Raw genomic sequence first — 26,496 nt, 5'->3', positions numbered from 1 at the left:
CTTGGCTGCACTCTATAGAGTGCCTTCAAGGAGTTGACTCAAACCAACCAAATTCAATCCTAACTGAGTTTCATTGAAAGCAGCACCTGTATTCTCAGAGACTTTCCAACTGTAGATTGACAATAAAGGTATGTTTTTTGGTTTTTTTTCTTTATTGAGTTTATATACCGCCCTATACCCGGAAGTCTCAGGGTGGTTCACAGAACAAAATCAAAATATAAAACCACAAAATATATAATCAAAATAAAAGCAACAACCCAATAACCCCCCCCCAAAAAAACCACATTTTAAAAGGGCATTGGATGAATATGAATGAATATTATATAAGAAATATGTAACTTTGTGGTAGAAAGTAATGGATAGACAAAGTACAGTGAGATTAATTGGAAGTCAGTTTTAAATTTCTTTTCTATAAATTTTATAATTGTGTTCAATACCAGGAGTATATATGATGCTTTATATTAATCTTCTTATATCTTATAGTGTGGTGGTTTGTTTGATTTTTCTGTTATTTGTTTGTTTGAGTGTATGTTTGTTTACTTGCATGTATGTCTGTTTTTCATAAATGTATTTATTTTAAATTTAAATAAATAAGGATGATTAGTATTAATAATATTCTTTGGTGGTTGTCTTGCAGCCATAGAACTCCTTCGCCCTGGAGAGTTGCCAAACACTAGACAACTTTTACAAGCACTGTTAGACATGTCCCCTCATGGTACCTTTTAGTGGACTAGTATTTTATGAATGAGAGAGTGTTCACCTTGGTTTCAAGCACGTAGTTCTAGCTTGTGAAGTTCACTGTCTTTTTAAGTGTGGCTGGGCTGCATTTCGCCAAACCTAGAGTCACAAACATTAACTATCAGTGAGGAAGGAATATGCCAGAATTGTAAATCGCTATGGAAACTAGAAACTTTCTGCATACCTTACAGCAGGTATGGATAACCTGTGGCCGTTCAGATGTTGGGGTCCAACTCCCATCAGCCCTAGCCAGCATGACCAATGGTTAGAGATTATGGGAGCTGGAATCCAAAGGCATCTGGATGGCCACAGATTTCCCCACTCCTGGTTCACTGATTTTATCATCATCATCATCATCATATAATAATAATAATAATAATAATAATAATAATAATAATAATAATAATAATAATAATAATAATAATAATAATATTTTTTAAAAAAAATATATCCCACCCAACTGGCTGGGTTGCCCCAGCCATTCTGGGCAGCTTCCAACACATATAAAAACATAATAAAACATCAAACATTAATAGCAGCAATCTGATTCAATACAAAAAAAAGCTCACAATATCTTTAAAAGAAACAACTTATAGCAAATAAAGCAACATTCAGCAATCCATTTAAAAATACAGTCATACCTTGGCTCCCGAACTCCTTGGGAGTCTAACATTCCGGCTCCCGAACGACCGAAAACCGGAAGTGAGTGTTCTGGTTTTCAAACTTTTTTTGCAAGCCGAACGTCCAGGGTGGCTTCCCCTATTGTTTCCGGCACACCTGCGCAATTGGGAACCAATTGGAAGCCGCGCCTTGGTTTTCAAACTTTTTGGAAGTCCAACGGACTTCAAGAACGGATTCCATTCGACTCCTAAGGTCTGTCTGTAACAGTAAACAGTAAAATTAAATATCAGCAAGCAATAATTAAACAGTTTACTACTATCAATTACAATAAAGAATTACTAAACAGTAAAAACAACGGCAAGTCACAATGCATAAAATACCACAAAACATAATAAGCCAGGAAACACAACTTATAAAATTATTTTTAAATCCTTGTTAGTATATGTTTAGGTCACTAGTAGGGCTGCCACTGGGTTAAATAAACATTGGTAAATAACCATGAGTTTTATTTAGTTCAATTTGCCTATGAAAAATGATACAGTGGTACCTCGCAAGACGAATGCCTCGCAAGACAAAAAACTCGCTAGACAAAAGGTTTTTCCGTTTTTTATTTGCCTCACAAGACGAATTTCCCTATGGGCTTGCTTCGCAAGACGAAAACGTCTCGCGACTTTGTTTCCTTTGTCTAAAAACAAAGACATGTTTTGTTTATAAAGTTAATTTATTTTCCCTTAATTTTTGAACTGCTCTTTACAGTATGTGTGACTTTAAAGAGCAATTAATAAACTGTTGTTGTACCAAATTTGGCTTTGTTTGGACTTTTTTTGACCATAGGAATGCATTAATTGATTTTCAATGCATTCCTATGGGATTTCGTGATTCGCAAGATGAAAAATTCGCTAGACGACAAAACTTGCGGAACGAATTAATTTCGTCTTGCGGGGCACCACTGTAGTTCTGAAGAAAATTATATACTTTGGTTTAAGATGATACACTGAGGTGCCTCAATAGGCCTCTTCATAAAAGATACATTTTATCTTGCTCATGAGAGGGGGAACCTATTCTAAGATGGTCTTGTCTTTTGCAGTTTCTATCAGTACTTGTGTTGTAGAAACAAATAAATTCCATTTGCTAGGCAATTAATCAGGCGGGAGGCTTGTTAATCCATAAGAATATTCCAACTGTTTCATGCAGCCAATGAATGGATACGTTTTGGCACCCCTGGTTGCTATGCTTATCTTTTGAATGTGATGGTGAATGCTTTCTATCAGTGGACTGACCCTCTGCTCTCTTGGGTTTCTTCTTGATCCCTAGATGGTGAAAGCCATTCAGGTCCTGAGAATTCACCTCCTGGAGCTGGAGAAAGTGAATGAATTGTGCAAGGACTTTTGTAATCGTTACATCACCTGCCTCAAAACTAAGATGCACAGCGACAACCTACTCAGGAATGACCTCGGGGGGCCTTACTCCCCAAACCAGTCCTCCATAAACCTACACACACAGGTAATAGTTGAAAAATGTTCAATGTAGCATGCCTCCTTAAAGAATTTCAGGGTTTCTTCAAGCTGTTCTGTATTTTCTACTGTAGAAAAGTTAGCATTTATTTCATTGTTTCTTTTCTTTTGTGGACTGGCAAAAGATCTTAGAGAAACGTGGATATTTCCAGGCATCAGAGAAATGAAGCTATGGTATTTAAAACTCTGCACCAGGGTGAGCCAAAACTGATTTATGCAACCTGTATAAATAGCATTCCCTGGTCTGAGCAGTGTTATTGGGTAACTATGACTGAGGATTGATTCTGTTTCTGATAGTCAATGGAAGGGGCACTGAAGCGCTTTCCCCTGATCACAGGTAATCCTACTGAGTCCCCAGCCTTATCCCCAGCTTCTGAGACTTCACCCAGCCGCCTTCCGGCAGAACTTCCCAAACCAAAGTTACTTTAAAAGAGAAGGAGAAAAGCAGAGAATCTCAGAATTAACTATAACTGAGGTCAGCAGGTGTTAGATTAAGATCTGCTGGTAGAATGGATATTTCAGTAAAAGGACTGCAAAGTAGCTTCAGTTCTGGTGCCCCAAACAAATTCCTGGGCTCAGAATTTCTGAATTCTACGTGTATGGCTCTATTTGGTGGGTTTGGGGGGTTCTAGCAAAAAAAGGGGGAGAATTAGAGCCCATGTTTGTCCACCTCTGTCCCATGGGGCTTGTGAACCCTGGGATTTGGACTATTAAATTGGAGGGGGTGATCTCTTACTATGTGACATTTCTGGTTGTATTCAGTTTAGGTTCCACCAGCACACCAATTTTTCCATGTGCCATGGAATGTTCTTCCCCTATCCTCTCTCTGTGCATCCACTAAATATGTTAATGGGGTTCCGCTAGTCCTCCAGAACAGATTTGGGGATAGCATGGGACATCCATGGAGGGGGGGGATTCCCTTGGACTAACGCTCACCCTTGAAAAAGATTAGTGCAACACAAGCCTTCAATTCAGCACTGTTATGTTTCAGTACGATTTTTCACAGTGTCAACATTATATGACCCATTCCCTATTCTGCTTTGGCTGCTGTTGTTCTTAAAAGGTTTGTCTGTGCATAGAGAGCTCTGTTTGGAAGGAACGCTCACTCACATGTTGGATTAACATGCAATCAGAGAACAAAGCTTCACTACCAACATTATGCACACCAGCTTGCACTGCCCCCTTATCACTCAGATGTGTGCAGAGAGAAAGTCTGGACACATACAGCATTGGTGTATTTAGGCATTCACCTGAACATGTGAACACTCAAAGTCTGGGCAGAGATAGGGGGCTGCACACAAGCCCTGGCTGCTACATCGAGCAGGAAACATCTGCAGGAAGCGTCGACCCATATTTGCTGAAATGCAAGCAATTGCATGGAAGGTTCTACCCATGTTCAAGAGAACACAAGTTGGGAGCTATCTTGCAGATCTATCCTGCTGAATGCCGAGATAGCCAGTGACTGAGCATGCACAGGGCTGTTGGGGGAAGTGTTTGTGCGTACACCCCTGCCATCCTGCCCACAGATACTGAGTGCCCGCGTTCAGGAAAATGCACTGATGTCAGGGGGAGAAAGCTGATGTGCATAGGATTGAAGCTAAGTTAATCAACAGAGCCTGGCTCCTCACTCATATGTTGTTTTGACATGTGAGCAGTGCTTTTTTGCTTTTTTAAAAAAAGATGTTTAGAGGTACTCTCATTTTCCTACTCATATTGAAATACTGCCCCTCAATGAGGCCAGACTTAGATTCACAAAATGTTTAGGGGTGTGCATACCCCTGCGTACCCCCCCCCCCCCGAAAAAAGCATTCCATGTGAGCACTTCTAAACAGGACTTCCCTGTACTAGCTGTTGTTGCTGGCATCTGTTTCGAGAGGCAATGGAGTGCGCCTCTGAAGGTGAAGTGAAATCACCGCAGAATCACAGCGCCTGCTGGGGCTGCAGAGATTGGATATTCATAACTGTTGCCTCCTGCATTTATTTTTATTTTATTTTTTGCTGCATTAGCAGCACCAAAGCGGCCTCTCTGGGGCACAAGCCTGGGCAGGGTGTCTGGAGGTCCTGGGCTCCCCAGATCATAAAACCTCCCCCCCCCCCGGCCTTGCTGATGTGGTCCAAAGGAAAACAGAGCAATATGCTTGGCACCAGCTTGGCTGCAGGAGTTGCCAGAAGGAGGCATACAAGACACCATCCAACTGTCTTAGGGACTCCAGTCTGGATTTGTGTAGGGTTTGCTCCTTAGCCTTTTCTCCCGAAAATGTCCTGCAAGGCAGCAGATATGGTTTTTTCCCTAGGGGTTTACTCCCAAACTCTTTCTCGGGAATCAGTTTAGCCCCAAGGCAGAGGAGGTTTAGAATCAGAGTTTCCTAAATAGGCTACTTTCCCAGGTTGACAAGCCCCATAGCAATCTGTACTGCAGCGCTTTTAGCAGAATTTTAGCCGAACATGGGAATCTAATTGATATCAGGTCAGATTATACCTGAAGTCTTTCCCACCGCCTGCTATCTGATGCGTTCATAGAACAACAACAGAAGATTGAACCCAGGGCCTTCTGCAACTGAAGCACTTGCTCTGATGGTCCCTCCACAAATATTAGCTATAATCCTGATATTCTTGGTATCACCTGAATGTTCTCATTATGAAAGCTCGAACTCACCTCTCTGCTCCTGAGTACCGTTTACTCCGATGCTTTTATAAGTCTACCCATGAATGCTGCCTTATTTCTGACTTGCTTACAAGTATGGTTAATGAGGCATGTAATGTGGGAAACAGCCCTTTTTAATTCAAATCATCGCTCCCAGAAATGCAGTAGCTTAATTTGAATGATCTGGTGGATATGCAGTTACCTGTCCTTGTATTCAGTCCTAAAGAGGAGCACTATCAAATGTCTATCATTATTTTTACATTGTAATTTTGGGGCTCTTCCTTCTATACCAGGAGTAGTATTCCCTCCCCACCCCACCCTCACCCTGGCAAGGAGGACCACATTCTCTTGGGGTAATTTGTCATGAGCTACACACCAGCAGTAGAGATTTTGAAGAATTGCCTTGCATTTCCATTGGACATGGGAGCTGAAATTGACACCATTTGCACATTTGTCTGAGGTCAAGAGGGCATGTCGCACAAGCAAATATTTACAGTGTTCTCCGTAGTTGGGTTATTATAGTCCTCAAAGACTACGCATATAATTATGTTATTTTCTGCATTGTTTTTGACACTTCCCTTCCATTTACGTTCATTGAAATCAATCACATTATTTATTATATTAGTTTTGGTTATAGTGGATAGTGAAACAAATGACGTAGACTTTGACAGAAGCCAAACTGCAGCAGAACTGAAACAGTGCTGATTGCAATGATCTCTGGATGATAAGTGTTGCCTCCTAACATCCCTAGCCAGCAGTAAGTAGAGCAGTGGCAATTTGGGACAGTGTCCAAAGTGGCTGGGGGGGATCTCTCTCTCTTTCTTTCTGCCAACTCCCCTCTCTTTCTCTTTCTGACACCTCCTTCCCTCTTTCCCCTTCCTCTGCACATAGCTGGGGAGGGAAACATTGCTGTTGTCAGAGGTCTGCAGAGTCTTTGAAATTAGCCTGAGGGATGCATGCTCTAGGAATTTGGCCTCGCCCTTACTAGAAAACGTAAGGGGTGCTATTTATGTGTGTCCAAATATATCAGCACAATGCAATTTGCAGTGACATCCGTTTACAAATGTTGGGGGTGCAAAGACTATCATATTTGGTCAACAGGGTTCACAGTACAATTGTGTACATGTTTACCCAGTGGTAAGTCCTATTGTGTTTCATTGTGTTCCAAGGTAAATACAGAGTTTCAATCTTAGGCTTGTGTTTCTTTGAACCGCAAGCTCCTCTGCTGCACAAAAAGCCACACTCAAATGCCCTTTGCATAGGCTTTGGTGCTTCTTTGCAAAATCCTACTATATATGCTCACCTTTAAAAAGTGTCTTATGTTTTGTTTTGGTTTTTTAAAGGCATGTACATAGGGGTGAGGGAGAAATTACATCATTTCCATAAAAATTCTGATCAATATGTGAACCAGAATGCAGCCATCCTTCAAAATTCACACCTCTGAATTTTGCAGTGCAGTTCTCCAGCCAAGCAATGTGTACAAAATGCATTTACTGGGATGGTGTGTGCATTACATTGCATATGTTATTAAAATTAACATAAAATGCAATATGCTAGGAGAAAATAGTTTGCAGACTGCGTATATAGGATGAACATTCATACAAAAATAAGATTATTAGTAGAAATTTGCACTAAAATGTTGGCAGATTTTCACAAGGAGATATATATATATATATATATATATATATATATATATATATATATATGCTTTCGTAGATTTTCACGGGTACAGGAATGCAGGTTTTGGTGTCTTCGGGTGTCTTCCCGTGTAAGAGTTGGGGTGTCTAGGCGACGTTTCGACGAGGTCTTACTCGTCATCTTCAGGCTGGTGCTTTCGGCTTCGGTGGTGCGGCAACAGCAGGAGGCCCCATTAGCTTAAGTGGTGCTTCAAGTTAAGAACAGTTTCAGGTTAAGTACGGACCTCCAGAACGAATTAAGTACTTAACCCGAGGTACCACTGTGTGTGTGTATATATGTGTGTGTGTGTGTGTGTGTCAGTGTGTAGAAATGTGAACATCTAAGATTGGTAAGATGAGAAACTGAGAGACCCCAAATTGACAGGTTCATGCATCCCTATGTGCGAGTTCCTTTGCACACTCATCAGCCCAGTTGATTTGGCTCACAGCCTGTAAACACAGTTCTCCGCCGTGAAATTCCATAGGTTCTAATGAGATCCAGTCTCCAGCTTTGGCCAGTCATGGAGAGCAATCACACAGCCTGCTAGAAGGGTGCTGAGCTTGCTGCAATGTGGTATTGCTGCTCGTATAAGAATCATAGAATTGTAGGCCAACTCCCTGCAATGCAATGACAGATCCTTCTCTGAAAGATGCACTAAACAGCAACATTGCATTTATATCCTCCTGAAAGAGACCTGGGCAGTTGCAATAGGAAGAGCAAGAGGAGTGGTAATGCCAAGGCTTTGGGAAAGCCAGTGTGGTGTAGTGGTTAAGAACGGTAGTCACGTAATCTGGGAAACCGGGTTCGTGTCTCCGCTCCTCCACATGCAGCTGCTGGGTGACCTTGGGCCAGTCACACTTCTCTGAAGTCTCTCAGCCTCACTCACCTCACAGAGTGTTTGTTGTGGGGGAGGAAGGGAAAGGAGAATGTCAGCCGCTTTGAGACTCCTTAAAGGGAGTGAAAGGCGGGATATCAAATCCAAACTACTACTACTACTACTACTACTACTACTACTACTACTCTTCTTCTTCTTCTTCTTCTTCTTCTTCTTCTTCTTCTTCTTCTTCTTCTTCTTCTTCTTCTTCTTTTCCTTCCCCAGTTGCAGCAAGAGCAGAGAAAACAAGGTAGAGTCCTTTTTTAATGGGTTTTCTTCAATCCTGATAGGTAAAGGTAAAGGGACCCCTGACCATTAGGTCCAGTCGTGGCGGACTCTGGGGTTGCAGCGCTCATTTTGCTTTATTGGCCGAAGGAGCCGGCGTTTGTCATCAGACAGCTTCCGGGTCATGTGGCCAGCATGACTAAGCTGCTTCTGGCAAACCAGAGCAGCGCATGGAAACGCTGTTTATCTTCCCGCCAGAGCAGTACCTATTTATCTACTTGCACTTTGACGTGCTTTCAAACTGCTAGGTTGGCAGGAGCAGGGACTGAGCAACGGGAGCTCACCCCGTGGCGGGGATTTGAACCGCCAACCTTCTGATTGGCAAGTCCTAGGCTCTGTGGTTTAACCCACAGCGCCACCCGCTAGCGAGTGGCCTGGGAGAAGGGGGATCAGAAATACTTTCCAGTGACAACATGTCATCTGGCTGCCCTGCTGCAGTCCCCACCCCTTCTTCTAACACTTCACAACCTTTCTGTTTGTTTCTCTCTCTGAGCTGTAACTTTCCTCAAAGCCCTGCTTTAAATCAAGGCTGTCTCCCTTTTCTCTTGCAGTGTCAGGAGAAAGGGAGGGGTGATCTCCACCACTCCTCCTCCATCTCGCCCTCTTGAGTCCAATCCCTGACTAGTAATAGAAATACAACACTTTCAGGTTTCAAAGCACTTCGGATGCATTGTCAGGTTCTGATGTGCACAACAGCTCTGTAAGATTGGTCAATGTCAATATCCCCATTTTGCATATACAGTGGTACCTCGGGTTAAGTACTTAATTCGTTCTGGAGGTATGTTCTTAACCTGAAGCACCACTTTAGCTAATGGGGTCTCCCGCTGCCACTGCGCTGGAGCACGATTTCTGTTCTCATCCTGAAGCAAAGTTCTTAACCCGAGGTAATATTTCTGGGTAAGCGGAGTCTGTAACCTGAAATGTATGTAACTTGAAGCGTATGTAGCCTGAGGTACCACTGTACTGCATAGTTGACTGAGTTGAGGAGATTATGGTAGGTCATGGTAGAAGAAGTGAGATCCAGACAAATATGATAGTTTCTTGGGCACTGCACTACATCAGGTCTTAGGAACATAGCAGGTCATCGGAAGCTGCCGTATACCAATTCAGCCTAATCGTCCACCTAGCTCAATATTGTCTACACTGGTTGGCAGTTGCTGTCTAGGGTTTCAGGCAGGGGATACTCCCCTTCCTGGATTAAACCTGGGACCTTCTGCCAAGAGCTATGACATTTTGAATGTCCATGATGACAAAGTCCATCAGCAATTTGAATTCGACTGCGGACTGTCTCGCCAGAGTGGTGCATGCTCTAGTTATCTCTCGCTTGGACTACTGTAAAGTGCTCTATGTGGGGCTACCTTTGAAGGTGACCCGGAAACTGCAATTAATCCAGAATGCGGCAGCTAGACTGGTGACTGGGAGTGGCCGCCAGGACCATATGACACCAGTCCTGAAAGACCTACATTGGCTCTCAGTACGTTTCCGAGCACAATTCAAAGTGTTGGTGCTGACCTTTAAAGCCCTAAACGGCCTCTGTCCTGTATACCTGAAGGAGCATCTCCACCCCCATCGTTCAGCCTGGACACTGAGGTCCAGCGCCGAGGGCCTTCTGGCGGTTCCCTCATTGCTAGAAGTGAGGTTACAGGGATCCAGGCAGAGGGCCTTCTCGGTAGTGGTGCCTGCCCTGTGGAACGCCCTCCCATTAGATGTCAAGGAAATACGCAGCTATCATATTTATAAAAGACATCTGAAGGCAGCCTTGTTTAGGGAAGTTTTTAATATTTCATGCTGTATTGTTTTTAACACTCGATTGGGAGCCGCCCAGAGTGGCTGGGAAAACTCAGCTAGATGGGCGGGGTATAAATAATAAATTATTATTATTATTATTAGCATCATCATCATCACCATCATTGAGGGCCCTTGCTCAAAATTTTCCTGCCCTTTCTATTGTCTATTCTCCAGTTAAGCCCCCTCCTTCTAAACAGGTTGTTGAGAGAAATAGCAAAGAACGCAGAAAAAAAAGGTCTTTGTTCCTGCTACTTCCCATTGACGCAATGCCATTATTGTAATTTAGAAGTAATGTGGCTGAGGAAACTATGAAGTCTGTGCAAAAGGTGCGCAAACAGAGCTTCTCCCAGATACATACAGTGGTTGGTGGCACATTTCCACCTTGCGTGTGCATTTTAACGCAAGATTGCCAAAGTGCATGTGTGTGGCATGTGGGGGAGCATGTTGAGGCAACATTTCGGAAATTCAAAATCCTAGGCTGCAAACCTGTGCACACTTACATGGGAGTAAGCCCCTATGTGCACAGCGGGTCTTACTTCGAAGTAAACATGCATAGGATCAAGCTGTAAAGTTGCCTTCCTTTTTTATTTTATTCTTATATTTGCTGCTGCAGTGGGTGTACTCCTAGACTATTATGTGCAAGATCACAGCATAAAGCTACTTTCTCCCACACTTGGCAAAAACAAAGCTGCTTTTAAAAATCTTTTTAAAGAAAAGAAAAGTCTTACTGCAGTAAAAAAGGGGGGGAAGTGCTTCATTTTCCTGAGGTTTTTGAAAAAATAAAAATAAAAAAATCTAAACATACCTGTGCATTCCAAAGCAGAAAATTTGCTTTTCAGCGTTTCATTTCTCAGCCCTGGAGATACGAATAAATCTCTGTTACGTGTTACTGGCAAGGAAAAAAACTGCTTTAGGAGCAGAAAAAAACACACAACAAACTTTCCTTTCTACCCCTTACGTTCCTCTTGGAAAAAAATACAGCACAGCGAGAAAACAGCTTGGAGAGATGAATATACTTTTTAAAGCACATGTAGTAGCAATTCATGAATATCCCATTGTTTCTCCTTCTTGCTTACATCCAGCAATCTATCTATCGAATCTCATTTGTAAATGTAGCTATCCCAAAGTAGAGTATCTCTCATTTCTCCTCAAGAGAAAACTCTGCAGACTGAAGCACTTATGTAGTCCAGTCCCAATGCCAGACTCATAAGATGCGTCAACCCCTCGCTCCAGCACTAGGATCTGCCCAAACTTGCTGTATAGAGTGTAAGAGCAGCACCAAATAAATAGCTTTGGGGGGATATGGCAGTGGTGTGAGCCACAAACTTCAAAATTTAGACTTTGAATAGGGCACCAATGGCGCCATTTACTGCCTTATTTTTCTCCTTTCTAAAAACTTGATAAGGGTAAAGGTAAAGGGACCCCTGACCATAAGGTCCAATCGTGACCGACTCTGGGGTTGTGGCGCTCATCTCGCTTTATTGGCCAAGGGAGCCGGCGTACAGCTTCCAGGTCATGTGGCCAGCATGACTAAGCAGCTTCTGGCAAACCAGAGCAGCGCACGGAAATGCCATTTACCTTTCTGCCAGAACAGTACCTATTTATCTACTTGCACTTTGACGTGCTTTTGAACTGCTGGGTTGGCAGGAGCAGGGACCGAGCAACGGGAGCTCACTCCGTTGCGGGGATTCGAACTGCCGACCTTCTCATCGGCAAGTCCTAGGCTCTGTGGTTTAACCCACAATGCCACCCGTGTCCCATGATGCATGATGGACAGAAGCAAAAACGTGTTAAGTGGTGTTGCAAGTAAATACATGTCAGTTAAATAGTTTGCAACATATATATTTTATCAGGTTGAGTTTGAGGTAGATAGAGCATTTGACCAAGACCAGGCAAACTCAGGTTAAATTTTTCACTTGATCAAAATCTTAGGGCAGTTGCGCTCTCTCAGAATCAACCTGGCCTTCCTTACAGGTTGTGAGGCTAATACCAGGAGGAAGCAGGGTGGGAGACATCTACATGCTTTGCCCTGAACTCCTTGGACTTGGAGCAGAATAAAAATGGGTGTTTTGAGAGGAGGGATGAAACCCTCTATTTACGTTCCAGAGCTATACGTGCGCACTGAAGCCCTGGTTCAAGTTAAGGACCCAACCAGACCTGATATTAGCATATCTGTCAACGTTTCCCTTTTTTAAAGGGAAATTCCCTTATTCTGAATAGGATTCCTCGCAAGAAAAGGGAAAAGTTGACAGCTGTGGATATTAGCTGGGGTTGTGGTAGGTTAAAGCCCCACACAGTACAGCATGAGACTCTTAATCTCAGGGTCGGGTCATGGATTTGAGTGCCATGTTGGGCCCAAAGATTCCCGCACAGCAGAGGGTTGGACTAGATGACTATCATAGCCCCTTCCAACTCTACAGTTCTACCTCCAGAGTCCCAGTCGGTGTACCAGATTTTTTTTAATGGGACGCAATGGCAAATTAGGTGACAAATGTCCTTGATTAGTTTGACTCTAAGCAGGGCCGGATTTAGGTTTGATGAGGCCCTAAGCTACTGAAGGTAATGGGGCCCTTATATGTCCAGCTGTCCTTTGTCAACAACAAATTAATTGCCGCTGTTTTTGTGTTGAATATATGCTATATGGTCATTTATGGACCTAGTCGGTATCTAAAGCCATTTGCACATAACAAATAGGAGCCTACACAACACAAATCACTGCTGCTGTATATAGGTTTTATTTTATTCGTTTTTTATATTATATTTTGGAAATGTACATCCAGGTGGTTTTTTCCCTTTAATTTTTTGGGGGGCCCCAAGAGAGTGGGGTCCTCAGTTATAGCTTGCTTAGCTTATACATAAATCCAGCACTGGCTTTAAGCCAGGGGTCAGCATATTTTTTCAGCAGGGGGCCGATCCACTGTCCCTCAGACCTTGTGGGGGGCCAGACTGTTTGTTTTTTTTTGGGGGGGGGATGAACGAATTCCTATGCTCCACAAATAACCCAGAGACACATTTTAAATAAAAGCACATGTTCACTACAAGGTCCCAGAGGGGGTCACGGAAATCTAAAAATGCAATATTTAAGACAGTTAAAATATTCCTGCATTTCAAAGGGTTGGACTAGACCACAGCAAACCCTTTCAGCAGGGGGCCGGTCTACTGTCCCTCAGACCTTGGGGGGGGCAGACTGTTTGTTTTTTTGGGGGGGGGATGAACGAATTCCTATGCTCCACAAATAACCCAGAGACACATTTTAAATAAAAGCACATGTTCACTACAAGGTCCCAGAGGGGGGTCACGGAAATCTAAAAATGCAATATTTAAGACAGTTAAAATATTCCTGCATTTCAAAGGGTTGGACTAGACTACAGCAAACCCTTTCAGCAGGGGGCCGGTCCACTGTCCCTCAGACCTTGGGGGGGGGACTATATTTTGAAAGGGGGGGGGAATCAATGAATTCCTATGCCCCACAAATAACCCAGAGATGCATTTTAAGTAAAAGGATACATTCTACTCATGTAAACACGCTGAATCCCAGACCGTTCATGGGCTGGATTTAGAAGGCGATTGGGCCATATCTGGCCCCCGGACCTTAGTTTGCCTACCCATGCTCTAAGCCAGCGGTTCTCAGCTTGTGGGTCCCCAGATGTTGTTGAACTACAACTCCCATCACCCCTAGCTAGCAAGGCCAGAGCTCAGGGATGATGGGAGTTATAGTCCAACAACATCTGGGGACCTACAGGTTGAGAACCACTGCTCTAAGCCTTCTAGTTATATGGACCAAACTGTCCAGGAGTCGGAGGCCTCTTCAGGTGAAGAAGACTCCAAAACAGAAGGGGAGGGGCACAAAAGTCGCACCTCAGAAGGGTTACTTACCTGAGTAGCCTGTGCCCCCCTGCCCTCCTGCCCCCCAGCCCCCCAGCCCCAGCCAGTGGCACTTCCACCCTCTGTCTTGGAAGGCTGCATGCAGGACTCTGTTCGACCAGAGACTCCCCCTGCTCAGTGTCAGTAAGAGACTAATGAAGAGGGATGGGCCCCTGTGACGTTAACATTTGAGAGTGCTGGAGGTGAAATAGTTAAACAAGTTACCCAATCAGGATCCAGGGGGTGGAGTCAGAGGGACTATAAAACTAGCTCTGGGAGGGACGAAGGGAGAGGTTCCTTGGGAGTTGGGTGGTTGGTTGGAGTGGGAGTGAATTGGGATAGAGTCTGTGGGTAGGTTGAGTTAGTGTAGCAAAATAAGCTGAGTCAGGAACAGTTAGGGGCTGGGAAGACAAGTAAATATCTGAGAGGTGGTTTAGTGAGTGAGAGCAGGTAGCAGAAGTTATAGGTCTGGATAGGCACCCCACGAATGTAATTGACCGATACTGTTTATGAAACCACACACTTGTTAAACTGCAATAAATAAACAGAAGTTTATGTTCCAGTTTAACCCTGACTGGACTCAGTATTGTCCCAGGTAGGGCCTGGGTGGTGGCAGCGAGAAATAAAGTGGTGGCACAGGGATCAATAGACGGTGAAACGTCTGAGGCCCCTGTGTGATCGCTACAGCCCCTTTAATCAAAGCAACACCTATAAGTTCAGGTGCATCTCTCAAACAGGAGGCAGCTGTGCTGCTGCTATATAGGTCTGAGACTCTGTGTGTTCCCTGCAGCTTTGTGGTTTGAGAGTGCAGCCTGGTCCCCTAAATTCAGCCTGATCTATCCTACACCTAGCATTACCTCAACCTGCCTGGTACCCAGCCTGAGTTCCGCCTCGCCTTAGCACAGAGCGCGACACAAACACTCATTTGCCTTTGCCAGGTGATGATGTCTGACCGTGGAGTATTATTTCAGAGATGCTCGATGCAGCTTAGGGTATCTAAGGTGATAATCTAAAATCCATCTTTCTCGGCAGCACAGATCTATACGGCATGAAGGCAACGGTGCCCAAATGCCAAAGTGTTTCTGGCAAGAGAAAAAGGAGAGGCGAGGAGATTTTTTAAAAAGTTTATTTCCCATTTAGATATACTGAAATATCTAAATCACTTAATCATTGATCTAAAAACAAAACAAGAAAAAATACCCCGCCACCGCAGCCTGTCTGTGTTTTCAAATATTCTCTAGGAATGGACTTAATATTCCTTCACTGCTTTATTGTAGTTTCCCTTATGATCAAAATTAGCAAGAAACTTGCATAAAGGAGAACAATAATTGCTCAACGAGCATCTCGTTTGTAATTTATTAGTTTCTATTATTGCGAGTCGCCATGGCAACGCCTCGCATCCAGGGCGATGAGAGAGATGTTAGATATGAGCTGACAAGGCTCCAAGTCCCAGCAAATGGAGATGCACATTTTTATCAGTAATTTTCATGAAAATAATATGTGAGGAGTTAATGAGATGGAAAGCCGTCCTGTGGCTATTGTGAATTTTTTTTTAAGTGTTGATCTAATTAGAATGCATCGGTCAGGAAAAGTAATGAGGATTTAGCGCCTCACAAAGATGTGAGGATCATATCAGAAAATTAGCACAAGTCTTTGGAAATAATCGGGTCCTTGGAGAGGCGCTGAACAACCCACCCCCCCATCCCCGCTCCCTTTTTCCTCAACCTGACATTTTTACAAGGAATTCTACCATCAAGGAATGGTTTAGCTTCCCTTGCAAGGCTGCTAGGATGCACATTCCACTATCTGCTGGGGGAGAAGTTCACGCGTTTCCGTTAAAATTAGTTTTAAAAGCATCGACTTATGCAAAGGTCATGTGTTGTTGGAGTTTGAGAGGGGGCATCATCCTCCATCTAATCAAGGAACAAGCAATGGAGCATCTTCTCTGCATGGCGTTTGATGGAGGCAGGCAAAACAGGAATGTAAACTCAGCAACCCGAGCTGAGGTTGGGGTAGCCTTGTGTCCTACTTTGCAGAGGACAGTTCTCTGTTTGATAGGCTGTCTTCCCCAATACTGCTTTAGAGATGAAGCAGCCTAAGAAGGGAGAGCAAAGGGACGCGGGTGGCGCTGTGGGTTAAACCACAGAGCCTAGGACTTGCCAATCAGAAGGTCGGTGGTTCGAATCCCCGCGATGGGGTGAGCTCCCATTGCTCGGTCCCTGCTCCTGCCAACCTAGCAGTTCAAAAGCACGTCAAAGTGCAAGTAGATAAATAGGTACCGCTCCGGCATGAAGGTAAACGGCGTTTCCATGCGCTGCTCTAGTTCTCCAGAAGCGGCATAGTCATGCTGGCCACATGACCCAGAAGCAGTACTTCGGCTCCCTCAGCCAATAAAGCAAAATGAGCGCCGCAACCCCAGAGTCGGCCACGATTGGACCTATTGGTCAGGGGTCCCTTTACCTTTACCTTTAAGAAAGGAGAGCAGGAGGAGCTGTTAGTAATGAGCTGCTCAGCAGTAGTCTGAGCTGCCATACACTTCCCCTGGTCATGTCCCTTACTCTTATGAGATGCATTGTAGTTCTATTTTAAAATCATAACGTTGTATCCAGCTAAGTTCTACTCAGAGTATACCTACTGCAGTTAATGGACGTAGGTTAGTATTGGGTCTGTTCATTTTGATTCCATCCAATCTAATACAGTGGTACCTCTGGATACGAATGGGATCCGTTCCGGAGCCCTGTTCGCATCCTGAAGTAAACGTAAGATGTGACTGCGCATCTGCGCCTGTGCGGGTTGCGTTTCGCCGCTTCCGTGCGTGCGTGTGACATCATTTTGAGTGCATGCGCAAGCAGCGAAACCCAGAAGTAAAGCTCTCTGTTACTTCCGGGTCGCCACAGAGCGCAACCCGAAAATACTTAACTTGAAGCTACTTCAACCTGAGGTATGACTGTATGTACAACTGCTGCCCCCCTATCACCTCCACCACCAAGGTTACAATTCCTGTACTTCCTCAAAGATGCGTCAGGATTTTGGATTCCTAGGACAGATGTTCAGGGTCCAAACGGGCTTTCTCACATTACCTTAAGCTTTATAAGCGTATGCTGGCACTCCAAAGCTGCAACATGAGCCAAGGGAACAACTTGTCAAGTGCTATTTCCTCACACAGCAGGGCCCCTGCACATGTCGGAAAAGATTCCCAAAACATGGTGTGGCATTGCTTTCCAAGAGTGTTCATGCTTGCCTTTCTGTACAGCAATCACTATTGGGATAATGTGAGCCAAAGACACAAAGTTCAGAGCAGTAATGCCCATTTACACCACAAAGAACTCATAACCCACCTACTTTCAGCAGCCAGAAACCCCATAACCAGACACTGGAGAGACCTGTCAGGAGTAAGCATGGACCAATGGTACCAAATAGTATGGGAAACAGCCTTACTAGAAAAATTAACCAATAAACTGAAACTGACATGGGGAAAAACAGGAGAAGATGCCTTCACCCCAGTATGGCTCCCCTTTATCACATACACAGCCCAACAAGACAATGACAAAAATCCACCAACAGCATACAAATCAATATGGCTAACCTGATCCAAAACACCCACCCACCCCACTCACACATGAAAACAAAGATCACCACAGCCAATCACAAACAAACAACCACACACTAGGCCAACTCCAACCTCTCTCACCACCAAAGGAACACAGGTGAATAGTAGAGAACCTGCACAAGTGACGCTGACACCAAACCCCACATATATTAAGTATAATAGAAACATCGCCACCAGATTCCACCCCCACTCACCCCCCTAGACCTCTTTCCCCCTCTTCTTCCTAATGTCTCAACAAATGAAACTGACCTGTAAAAAATGTTACTTGGGAAAAAAGAGACATTGCACATACTTTTGTAAACCAAGAAAATCTTTAATAAAAATACATTTTTTTTAAAAAAGAGCCGTCATTTGCAACTCCTATTAGCCTCTGGTCCTAATGAGGGTGGATAACCTATCAGAATCCTATGAGGGCTCAGCCCAGTCCCACCACAAGAGGACTTCATTTTCCTAAGCAAGGAGTTCAGTTTTTCACTACATTGGCCAGTTTAAGTGAACAGTGCATGTCTATCTACTGATTGCTCTTGTGCTTTTAACATCTGCATGACGAGAAGAAATTTAGCAGCTGAAGCTTTCCCTTTACCATTCATCTCAAGACCAGGAGAAATGTTTTACCTGCTGAATTTTTAGCTTGCCCTATAGTTTTTTTAATGACCCAAGAGTCCCGCTGGACAAAAAAAGCTAGTAACTCTTTTATAGATTATGCTTAGTTCTGAGTTTAATCCAAATTATGGCTCCTGTCATTATTTCCATGCAAATTATTTTTATTTATTTATTTTGGCTCAACACCAGATGCAGGACCTCCACTCCCAGTCCAAGGGAAAGGGGCTTGCTGATAGTAGTTGGTGAACTCCTATGAACTTTGTGCTTCAGGTATGGATAAGAGAAGCATCTTCTCCAATTCGCTCTTAAGATTGTTACAAACTACACTTTTGATGCCCATCAATTTTCTTTTCATGATATGCTTTTCCCTGCCCCCTTCTTTCTTCCTGGATTGATTGATTGATTGATTAAAGTTCAGTCTAAGGAAGAGTTTCTGGTGAAATCAAAAGCCTGCTCATTTTATGACATTTCACTGGGCCCTAATAAAGATTAGGGCCCATTACAGCTGATTTGGAACAGAATGTAAAATTGCTTTTGCCAACATTTATTTTGGGAAGGGTAGAAACTTGTAAAACTATAATAGTCTGTAATACTAATTCCCCAGTGAGTTGACTTCACTTGGGTTTCCTAGGTACTGACAGAAATTATCCTTTGACTAGCCTCCCCTCCTTATTCCATCAATATTTGCCAGTTGGGTGCTAACCTGTGGCCTTCCAGATTTCCTGGACTACATTTCCCATCATCCCTTGACCAGTGGCCATGCTGGCTGTGGAGTTGTTGAGAGATGGAATCCAGAAACCTTTGGAGGGCCACTGGCTCCCCATCCCAGCTGGAAAATACTGGGAGGAATAAGGAAGGAAGGAAGGAAGGAAGGAAGGAAGGAAGGAAGGAAGGAAGGAAGGAAGGAAGGAAGGAAGGAAGGAAGAAAGAAAGAAAGAAAGAAAGAAAGAAAGAAAGAAAGAAAGAAAGAAAGAAAGAAAGAAAGAAAGAAAGAAAGAAAGAAAGAAAGAAAGAAAGACCTGGACAGTCCATGCAAATTCAAGCCTACAGGAAGTTTGCACAATGATGCTGGTAGATGCTACTAACAGTACCATTGACTATTATATTTGCTAGCCCAGTGAAGGCAATAAACCCCACTGCTTTTAATGAAGATGGATTGCAACCCAGATTACTTATTGAGTTTAAAAGCCAGTTTAGTTTAGTCCAGCAACTGCTGTGTTTGAAACTCAGGGCATAGATGATGGGGAGAAGGAGGAGATATGAAGACCCTGGTGGAATTGTTGGCACCGGTTATAAACATATTTATTCACTCACTGAGCCTTTCAGCTAAAAGGTTATTGTTGCCCTTGATGAACGTGCTGCTGTTGTTCTTTTAAGGTTATATTCATTTTATATATAATGAGGTTTTATTATGTTTGGGAGTTATGCTATGCCCCACTCTTGGACTGGATTTAATGAAGAGTGGACTAGCAGAGCCTCAAATAAATAAAATGAAAGAGTTAATCTAGCCTAATAGAACATTAAAAGTTCATAAGGAGTAATGTGCACCAGCTAGATATCTGTGATCAATGCACAGAATTTAGGATAGTGTCAAGGTGAATTTTTGTTTGTCCCTGTGTATAATGGGAGGAATTTTAGCTTCTTAGCACAGCTAAAGATTCTTGACTTACATAGAAATGATTGTGCTGGAGCAACAGGACCGTTCTATAAATACCTTGGATTTATATCTTGAGCCACCTTGTGATGTTTCCATCCATTCGGTAATATTTGATGCTACTGTCCCTACAGAAATGTAGGAGGTGTTTTCCCCCTGCTTAGCAATATCAGCTTTCATCATCATATAAATAGGCATTTTGTCTGTATGTCTAAAGCGCAGGGCTGGATTAGCCATGATTCCAAGTGTGCTGCACTCTAGTCCTGTCTGTTGCCACAAGGAAGCAGTCTGCATAGTCTCAACTATACAAGGGGCTTAATTGGAGCCCTGGGTGAGGCACACGATATACATATACTGATGCTTTCATCATTACACTACAGCAGTGGTCTTCTTTTGGAAGGATTTCTTCCTTATCGACAGACTGTTCATTGGATGTATAGATGGACAGACTATTATTATTAATAATAATAATAATAATAATAATAATAATAATAATAATAATTCCCCCTCCCATCTGGCTGGATTTCACCAGCCACTTTGGGTGGCTTCCAACGGGATATTAAAAACACAATAAAACATCACACATTAAAAACTTCCCTAAACAGGGCTGCCTTCAGATGTCTTCTAAAAGTCAGATAGTTGCCTATTTCCTTGACATCTGATGGGAGGGCACCACTACCAAGAAGGCCCTCTGCCCGGTTCCCTGCAACCTCACTTCTTGCAGTGAGGGAAGCGCCAGAAGGCCCTCGGAGCTGGACCTCAGTGTCTGGGCTGAACGATGGGGGGTGGAGATTCTCCTTAAGGTATACTTCAGGTTTAAAGCTATTTAGGGCTTTACAGGTCAGCACCAACACTTTAAATTGTGCTCAGAAACCTACTGGCAGCCAATGTAGGTCTTTGGGGACATATTTCACAGAAAACCCAAGGTCCACTTCACAAATCTCAGCTCCTGTACACCGAATGAATTACATCACCCAATGTGATGTATATGAATTTGCCCATTTTGCACAGACATCCTCTGTTTGGATCATTCCAAACTCTGGAGCATTTCTCACATACAGTGGTACCTTGGGTTATATACGCTTCAGGTTACAGACTCTGCTAACCCAGAAATAGTACCTCAGGTTAAGAACTTTGCTTCAGGATGAGAACAGACATTGTGCTCCGGCGGCGCAGCAGCAGCGGGAGGCCCCATTAGCTAAAGTGGTGCTTCAGGTTAAGAACAGTTTCGTGTTAATAATGGACCTCCAGAATGAATTAAGTACTTAACCCGAGATACCACTGTAGAGCAGAGGCTAAGGCCTATTCATTTCATTAGGACAAAGCGATTGGAGGCTTCAGATTGGAGCTAAACTATAGGAGTTCTTTGTGGGCTCACAGGGCAAGCTGCTGGGGCCTTCTCCCCAGCACTTTCTGTTTCCTTTCTGGGTCCTGAGCCTCTCCACTTAGTTTTCTTCCTCGGAATATACCATTTTGCCATCCAGTGAACACTCATCCTTCAGTGCGGAGAGGGAGAAAAGTGGCATTGTGTGTGTGCCATCCCTGCTCCTGATCAGATTCATTTGAAGGTCTGCTTACACATGTGGAAGGACCATAGTTCAGTGGTAGAGCATCTACCCAGGTTCAATCCCCAGCATCTCCAGGGAAGGCTGGGTATGTCCCCTGCCTGAAACCCCAGAGAGCTACTGCCAGTACGATTAGATAATTCTGCGCCAGATGGGCCAAGGGTCTTACTCAGTGTTATGATGTATGGCGTACACTGTACATCCATTGTACGCCCCTGTCAGCTCTATTCCAACCTTCAGTTTAATGGGTGGAAGTCGACCAGTAGTGCCATTAAAGAAGGACAATGGAGCAGAGGTCCAGGGCCCCAGCACAGCAGGACTGGCTTAATAATTTTTAAAGCAAGGCTGCAGTCTCCCCACTTACACAGGGGTTACATCAGGCTTCCTCAACCTTGGCCTCCAGATGTTTTTGGCCTACAACTCCCATGATCCCTAGCTAGCAGGACCAGGGGTCAGGGATGGTGTAATTGTCATCTCAAAACATCTGGAGGGCCGAGGTTGAGGAAGCCTGGGTTACATTCTGGGCCCCCATGCACGTAAGTGAAATCACACCCTCTTAACTCCCTTTGGGACACAGGTGGCGCTGTGGGTTAAACCACAGAGCCTAGGACTTGCCAATCAGAAGGTCGGTGGTTTGAATCCCCACAACGGGGTGAGCTCCCGTTGCTCGGTCCCTGCTCCTGTCAACCTAGCAGCTCAAAAGCACATCAAAGTGCAAGTAGATAAATAGGTATCGCTCTGGCGGGAAGGTAAATGGCATTTCCGTGCACTGCTCTGGTTCGCCAGAAGTGGTTTAGTCATGCTGACCACATGACCCGGAAGCTGTATGCTGGCGAGATGAGCGCCGCAACCCCAGAGTCGGTCACAACTGGACCTAATGGCCAGGGGTCCCTTTACCTTTACCTTTACACTCCCTTTAAATGCCCTCTCTGCCGCTCTCTCTTCAATCCACACCAAAAATACTTTATCAGAAAATATCCACAACTAGAATTGAAGCTCTGGGGTCAGCTGGAGACTGGGCGATGCGCAGGGAAGCAGCCACTGCTGCTGAGCTACCCTGCAAATCTGCTGTCAGGCGGAGAGGCTGGGCAGAGTAAACAAAGCTCTGCTGCACCTCAGGTCTCCACCGATGTCCTCTTCGGGCTCTGGGGTGTCCCTACGAGCCACAAGGACTCTCCAGCAACCGCACACCATTTTTGGGTTTGAGTTTTTAAATCATTTCCCAGCGCTGCACATATATGCAGTCGAGCACAAGTCGATCACATATAAAGGGGGTGGGAATGCCTGTATAGACTTAGCAGTGTGAGTAAATCCCATTGAGATCAATGCAGCTTACATCTGAGTAGTCATAAGTATGGGTTGCTCTGTAACTTTCTAATAATGAGAGCTTTGGAACACCTGGCAATATATCGCTTCTCAGCTTCCTGGCTAGATTTTACTCTGCTTCTGTCATTTAAAATCCCAGCGCTGAAGAGGTCACTGGGCATTTGATCATTAAAGTTAGGAAATGTTAATTACTCCCTCTCAAAACCACATGACCTTTCAGAGGTACTCCCAGTGATGGGTGCTGAGCAAAGGCTTGGAATAATGAGAAACCGTGCCAGTCCCAAGAGACCAGCAGCTCAGCAATTTGAGCTACACAGTCGTTTCACAATCACACTCTCTTTATTGCGCAAAGCACACATCCGTACTCCAGACAAATAAATAAATATAATACGCTGGCCCAATAAACAGATGACAAAATAAGAACTCACCCACAATAAATAGTACAATTTATTTATTTAGATACTGCAGTGTCAACCCTTCTAGTGCCTATGTGCTACCCAGGGTGGCGTCTAACAGTTTAACATCACGATCTCATATAAGTGCCATCAGAATCAATTGAAATTCCAACGATAAATATATATTTGAAAATATAGCAAAAGTGGTGACCCACACAAAACGGCTATCTAATAAATATTATTAAAACCAGTTCAACAAACATTCTTGTAAGGAAATTAAAATATGTGTCAGCAACTCTTTCCGAGGAGAGACATTCTGGCACTGAACTAAGAACTCTTTTCTTTGTTTACAAGTGGTTTGGAAAATCCCAGGCAAAGGACTGTACAATGCAAAACAACAAATGCTTATCGGTAAATCTGAGACTGCCCCTGGAAAATAGGGACATTTGGAGGTTCTGTGGTAATGGTCAGGTAAGCCTGTTCTGTGGGTCCTCAGGAGGAATTGCTTGTTTTTGTTGTTTTTGTTTTCGTTACGTTTTGTACAAATTTCAGGTTGGGATATGTTTGAGGGATGGGATTCTGCCAGTCAATGGAGATCTGATCAGGCATGTTTATTTGACTTTTAATTTATTACAATTATTTATATCCTGACTTTTCATGATACAAATCCTTCTAAGGTAGTTTACAGGTAGCTCTAAATAACAGATCTTAAAAATACAATAAACAATAGGTAAAGGTAAAGGGACCCCTGACCATTAGGTCCAGTCGTGACCGACTCTGGGGTTGCAGCGCTCATCTTGCTTTATTGGCCAAGGGAGCCGCGTACAGCTTCTGGGTCATGTGGCCAGCATGACTAAGCCGCTTCTGGTGAACCAGAGCAGCGCACGGAAACGCTGTTTACCTTCCCGCTGGAGCGGTACCTATTTATCTACTTGCACTTTGATGTGCTTTTAAATTTCTAGGTTGGCAGGAGCAGGGACCGAGCAACGGGAGCTCACCCCGCCGTGGGGATTCAAACCGCCAACCTTCTGATCAGCAAGTCCTAGGCTATGTGGTTTAACCCACAGCGCCACCTGCGTCCCTACAATAAACAATATTCACATGTTAAAAGTCATCAGGATCCTTTCCCCAAAGCAGCTGATGGCAGTTCATCCTGGGGGCAGGGAAAGTCCAGCTTGGATATAAGCTGAATAGGGCTTACATTTAGTAATTGAAAACTAACGTGTTAATATTACATACTGTACAAATATTGAAAAGTTTGTCCAGTATGCAAAAGTAATTGAACTGAAATATTTGTTTAGGAGAGAACTGTGATAAAGTTAAAATCTCTTAATGCAGTTCTTAAATGTCAAGAAACCCAAAGCTTCATTTGGAAATTATTTTGACTGGGACACTTGTACATATCTTAAGAAAACTCAGCTCAATAGCATGCACGTCTCACATAGCATTATTTGGATTTTAAGAAGAAGTGAAAGCACTAAAAACAGTTATTGAGCATTCGTCCTGATTTGTATGTCCCAGTGGAGATATTGTGAAAATGGGATAAACTGTGAATGTAGCCGTGCTCAAGCATTCCATTCACACAGTGGCCAACCAGATACATATGGGAAGTCCACAATTAGGACAGCAGGAATTCTCCCACTCCTGTTCCCCTGGCTGTTCAGGTGCAGTCTGTCTCTGATACTGGAAATAGCATAATAGCCATCACGATCATCCATGAATCTCCTTTCAGAGTTGTCTGAGTGGATGGCTATCACTCCAGTCCTGTGTTTGTGAATTCCATGGTTTAATCCTGTGTTGCGGGAAGAATGACTTCCTTTTGTCTGTCCTGAATATCCCATAATTTAGCTTCATTGGAGGATCCCTGGTTCTACTATTAGGAAAGTTGGAAAAAAACTGATGAGCCCAATGGGGGGCTTCAAATGAAAATATTGCAATAAATAAACTGGATTGTGTACCGCCGCCCAACACACAACCTAAAGCAGGTCGCTCCAGTAGCCTAATCATGTTCACTGTGTCTTTTCTTTTCTTTTCTTTTCTTTTCTTTTCTTTTCTTTTCTTTTCTTTTCTTTTCTTTAGAAATTGCTATTTGTTAAAAGAGAGAGTTGGAGTCTGCAACTCAGGGAAAGAAAGAGAAGCATAGGAAAGTGATAGGCAGAAAGGGCACGTGAAGTGAAGAAAATTAAAAGTGAATCCCATGTTCCCTGTTTAGGGAAGTTTTTAATGTTTGGTGTATTTTTAATATTTTGTTGGAAGCCGCCCAAAGTGGGCCGGGTATAAATAATAAATTATTATTATTATTACTACTACTACTACAGTATTACTATTACTGTTACTATTATTACTGAAAAGATGGAAGTGTTCTGCTGTATAACATAGCCTGTTTTGCAGCTGTTTTGCTCTTGACTTTTTACACCTAGGGAAGTAACAAAGCAAAGCAGGCTCAGTGCGCATGGGAAAAAGAGACACATTTTGTACTTCCTCTAATTTTCCACCTGCGCATCTAATCTGAAGGCAGTGGGGGGCGGGGCAGGGAGCATGAAGTCAGTGTCAGCAGTGTCAGTGCAAAGGGGACAGATTGCATGAAATCAGCAAAGTGCAGGTTGGGTTGTTCATAAATGTGATGCTCTTGGGTTTTCCTTTAAAGCCAAAGGGGTCGATTTCAGCTAAACTCGCCGACTAAACTGCGTTTAGGGGGCTCCGGAAAAGGGCTACATCTCGCAGGAGTTGGGTAGGAACACTGGAAAACTCCGGTCAGGGATTTTTCCACAGCAACTTGGCATTAAGTATGCGTTTTCTAAAAGAGAGAGAGAGAGAGAGAGAAAGAGCGGGAGAGAGCAAGTGAGAGTGTGAAATTCGTCATGGTTCAGAATTAATCCCAGCAGCTTGAAATAGAAGAGTCATCATCTGTGCTCATGGTGAGGTTGCTCCCCACTGGAAAATGATACAGCAGGCTAAAAATTCCACTCTGCTGCCAGCTTTGTTGAAGGCAGCTTGCTAATGTTTTTCTCAAGTTGTTAATTACTCAGATTCGTGTTACAGAGAGAGAGAGGAATAAGTCGTCTCTGGGAGGGAAAAAAAGATGAATATTAAACCCCATGCTCAATTCTGGCTCCAGGGTGCTAGGGCTCTTGTCTCCCCACTGCGACGCTAGAATTGGGCTGCCTCTACTCTGTCACATGCAAGATATTAGGTCCCAAAGGATCTAATATTACAACACTGGAATGAAGCATTTAAGCATAGTCTGCATTACTGATCGGGGCCAGGAATTTCGGGTGCTGCCTCCACCTCACTCTCTGTTTCTCTTACCTTTGACTAGAAGCGGAGGCAGGGGGAGA

At 43.7% G+C, this 26,496-nt stretch overlaps 1 protein-coding gene across 7 annotated transcripts in view; it reads left to right on the top strand.

Moving 5' to 3' along the window:
* Positions 1 to 26,496, top strand: part of PKNOX2 (PBX/knotted 1 homeobox 2) — a 416,847-nt gene that overhangs the window by 343,661 nt on the left and 46,690 nt on the right. For all 7 annotated transcript variants that reach the window (XM_083480587.1, XM_083480583.1, XM_083480589.1 and 4 more), the window contains one exon: positions 2,674 to 2,862. In XM_083480587.1, coding sequence (XP_083336713.1) covers positions 2,674 to 2,862 — 189 coding nt within the window. The remainder of the gene's footprint in view (positions 1 to 2,673; positions 2,863 to 26,496) is intronic.

Source organism: Podarcis liolepis (genome assembly GCF_965112155.1).
Source record: "Podarcis liolepis genome assembly, chromosome: 16".
In the NCBI taxonomy this organism is placed as follows: Eukaryota; Metazoa; Chordata; class Lepidosauria; order Squamata; family Lacertidae; genus Podarcis; species Podarcis liolepis.
Note: the sequence above shows the minus strand (reverse complement) of the source record. Positions and strands in the feature narration are given on the sequence as shown.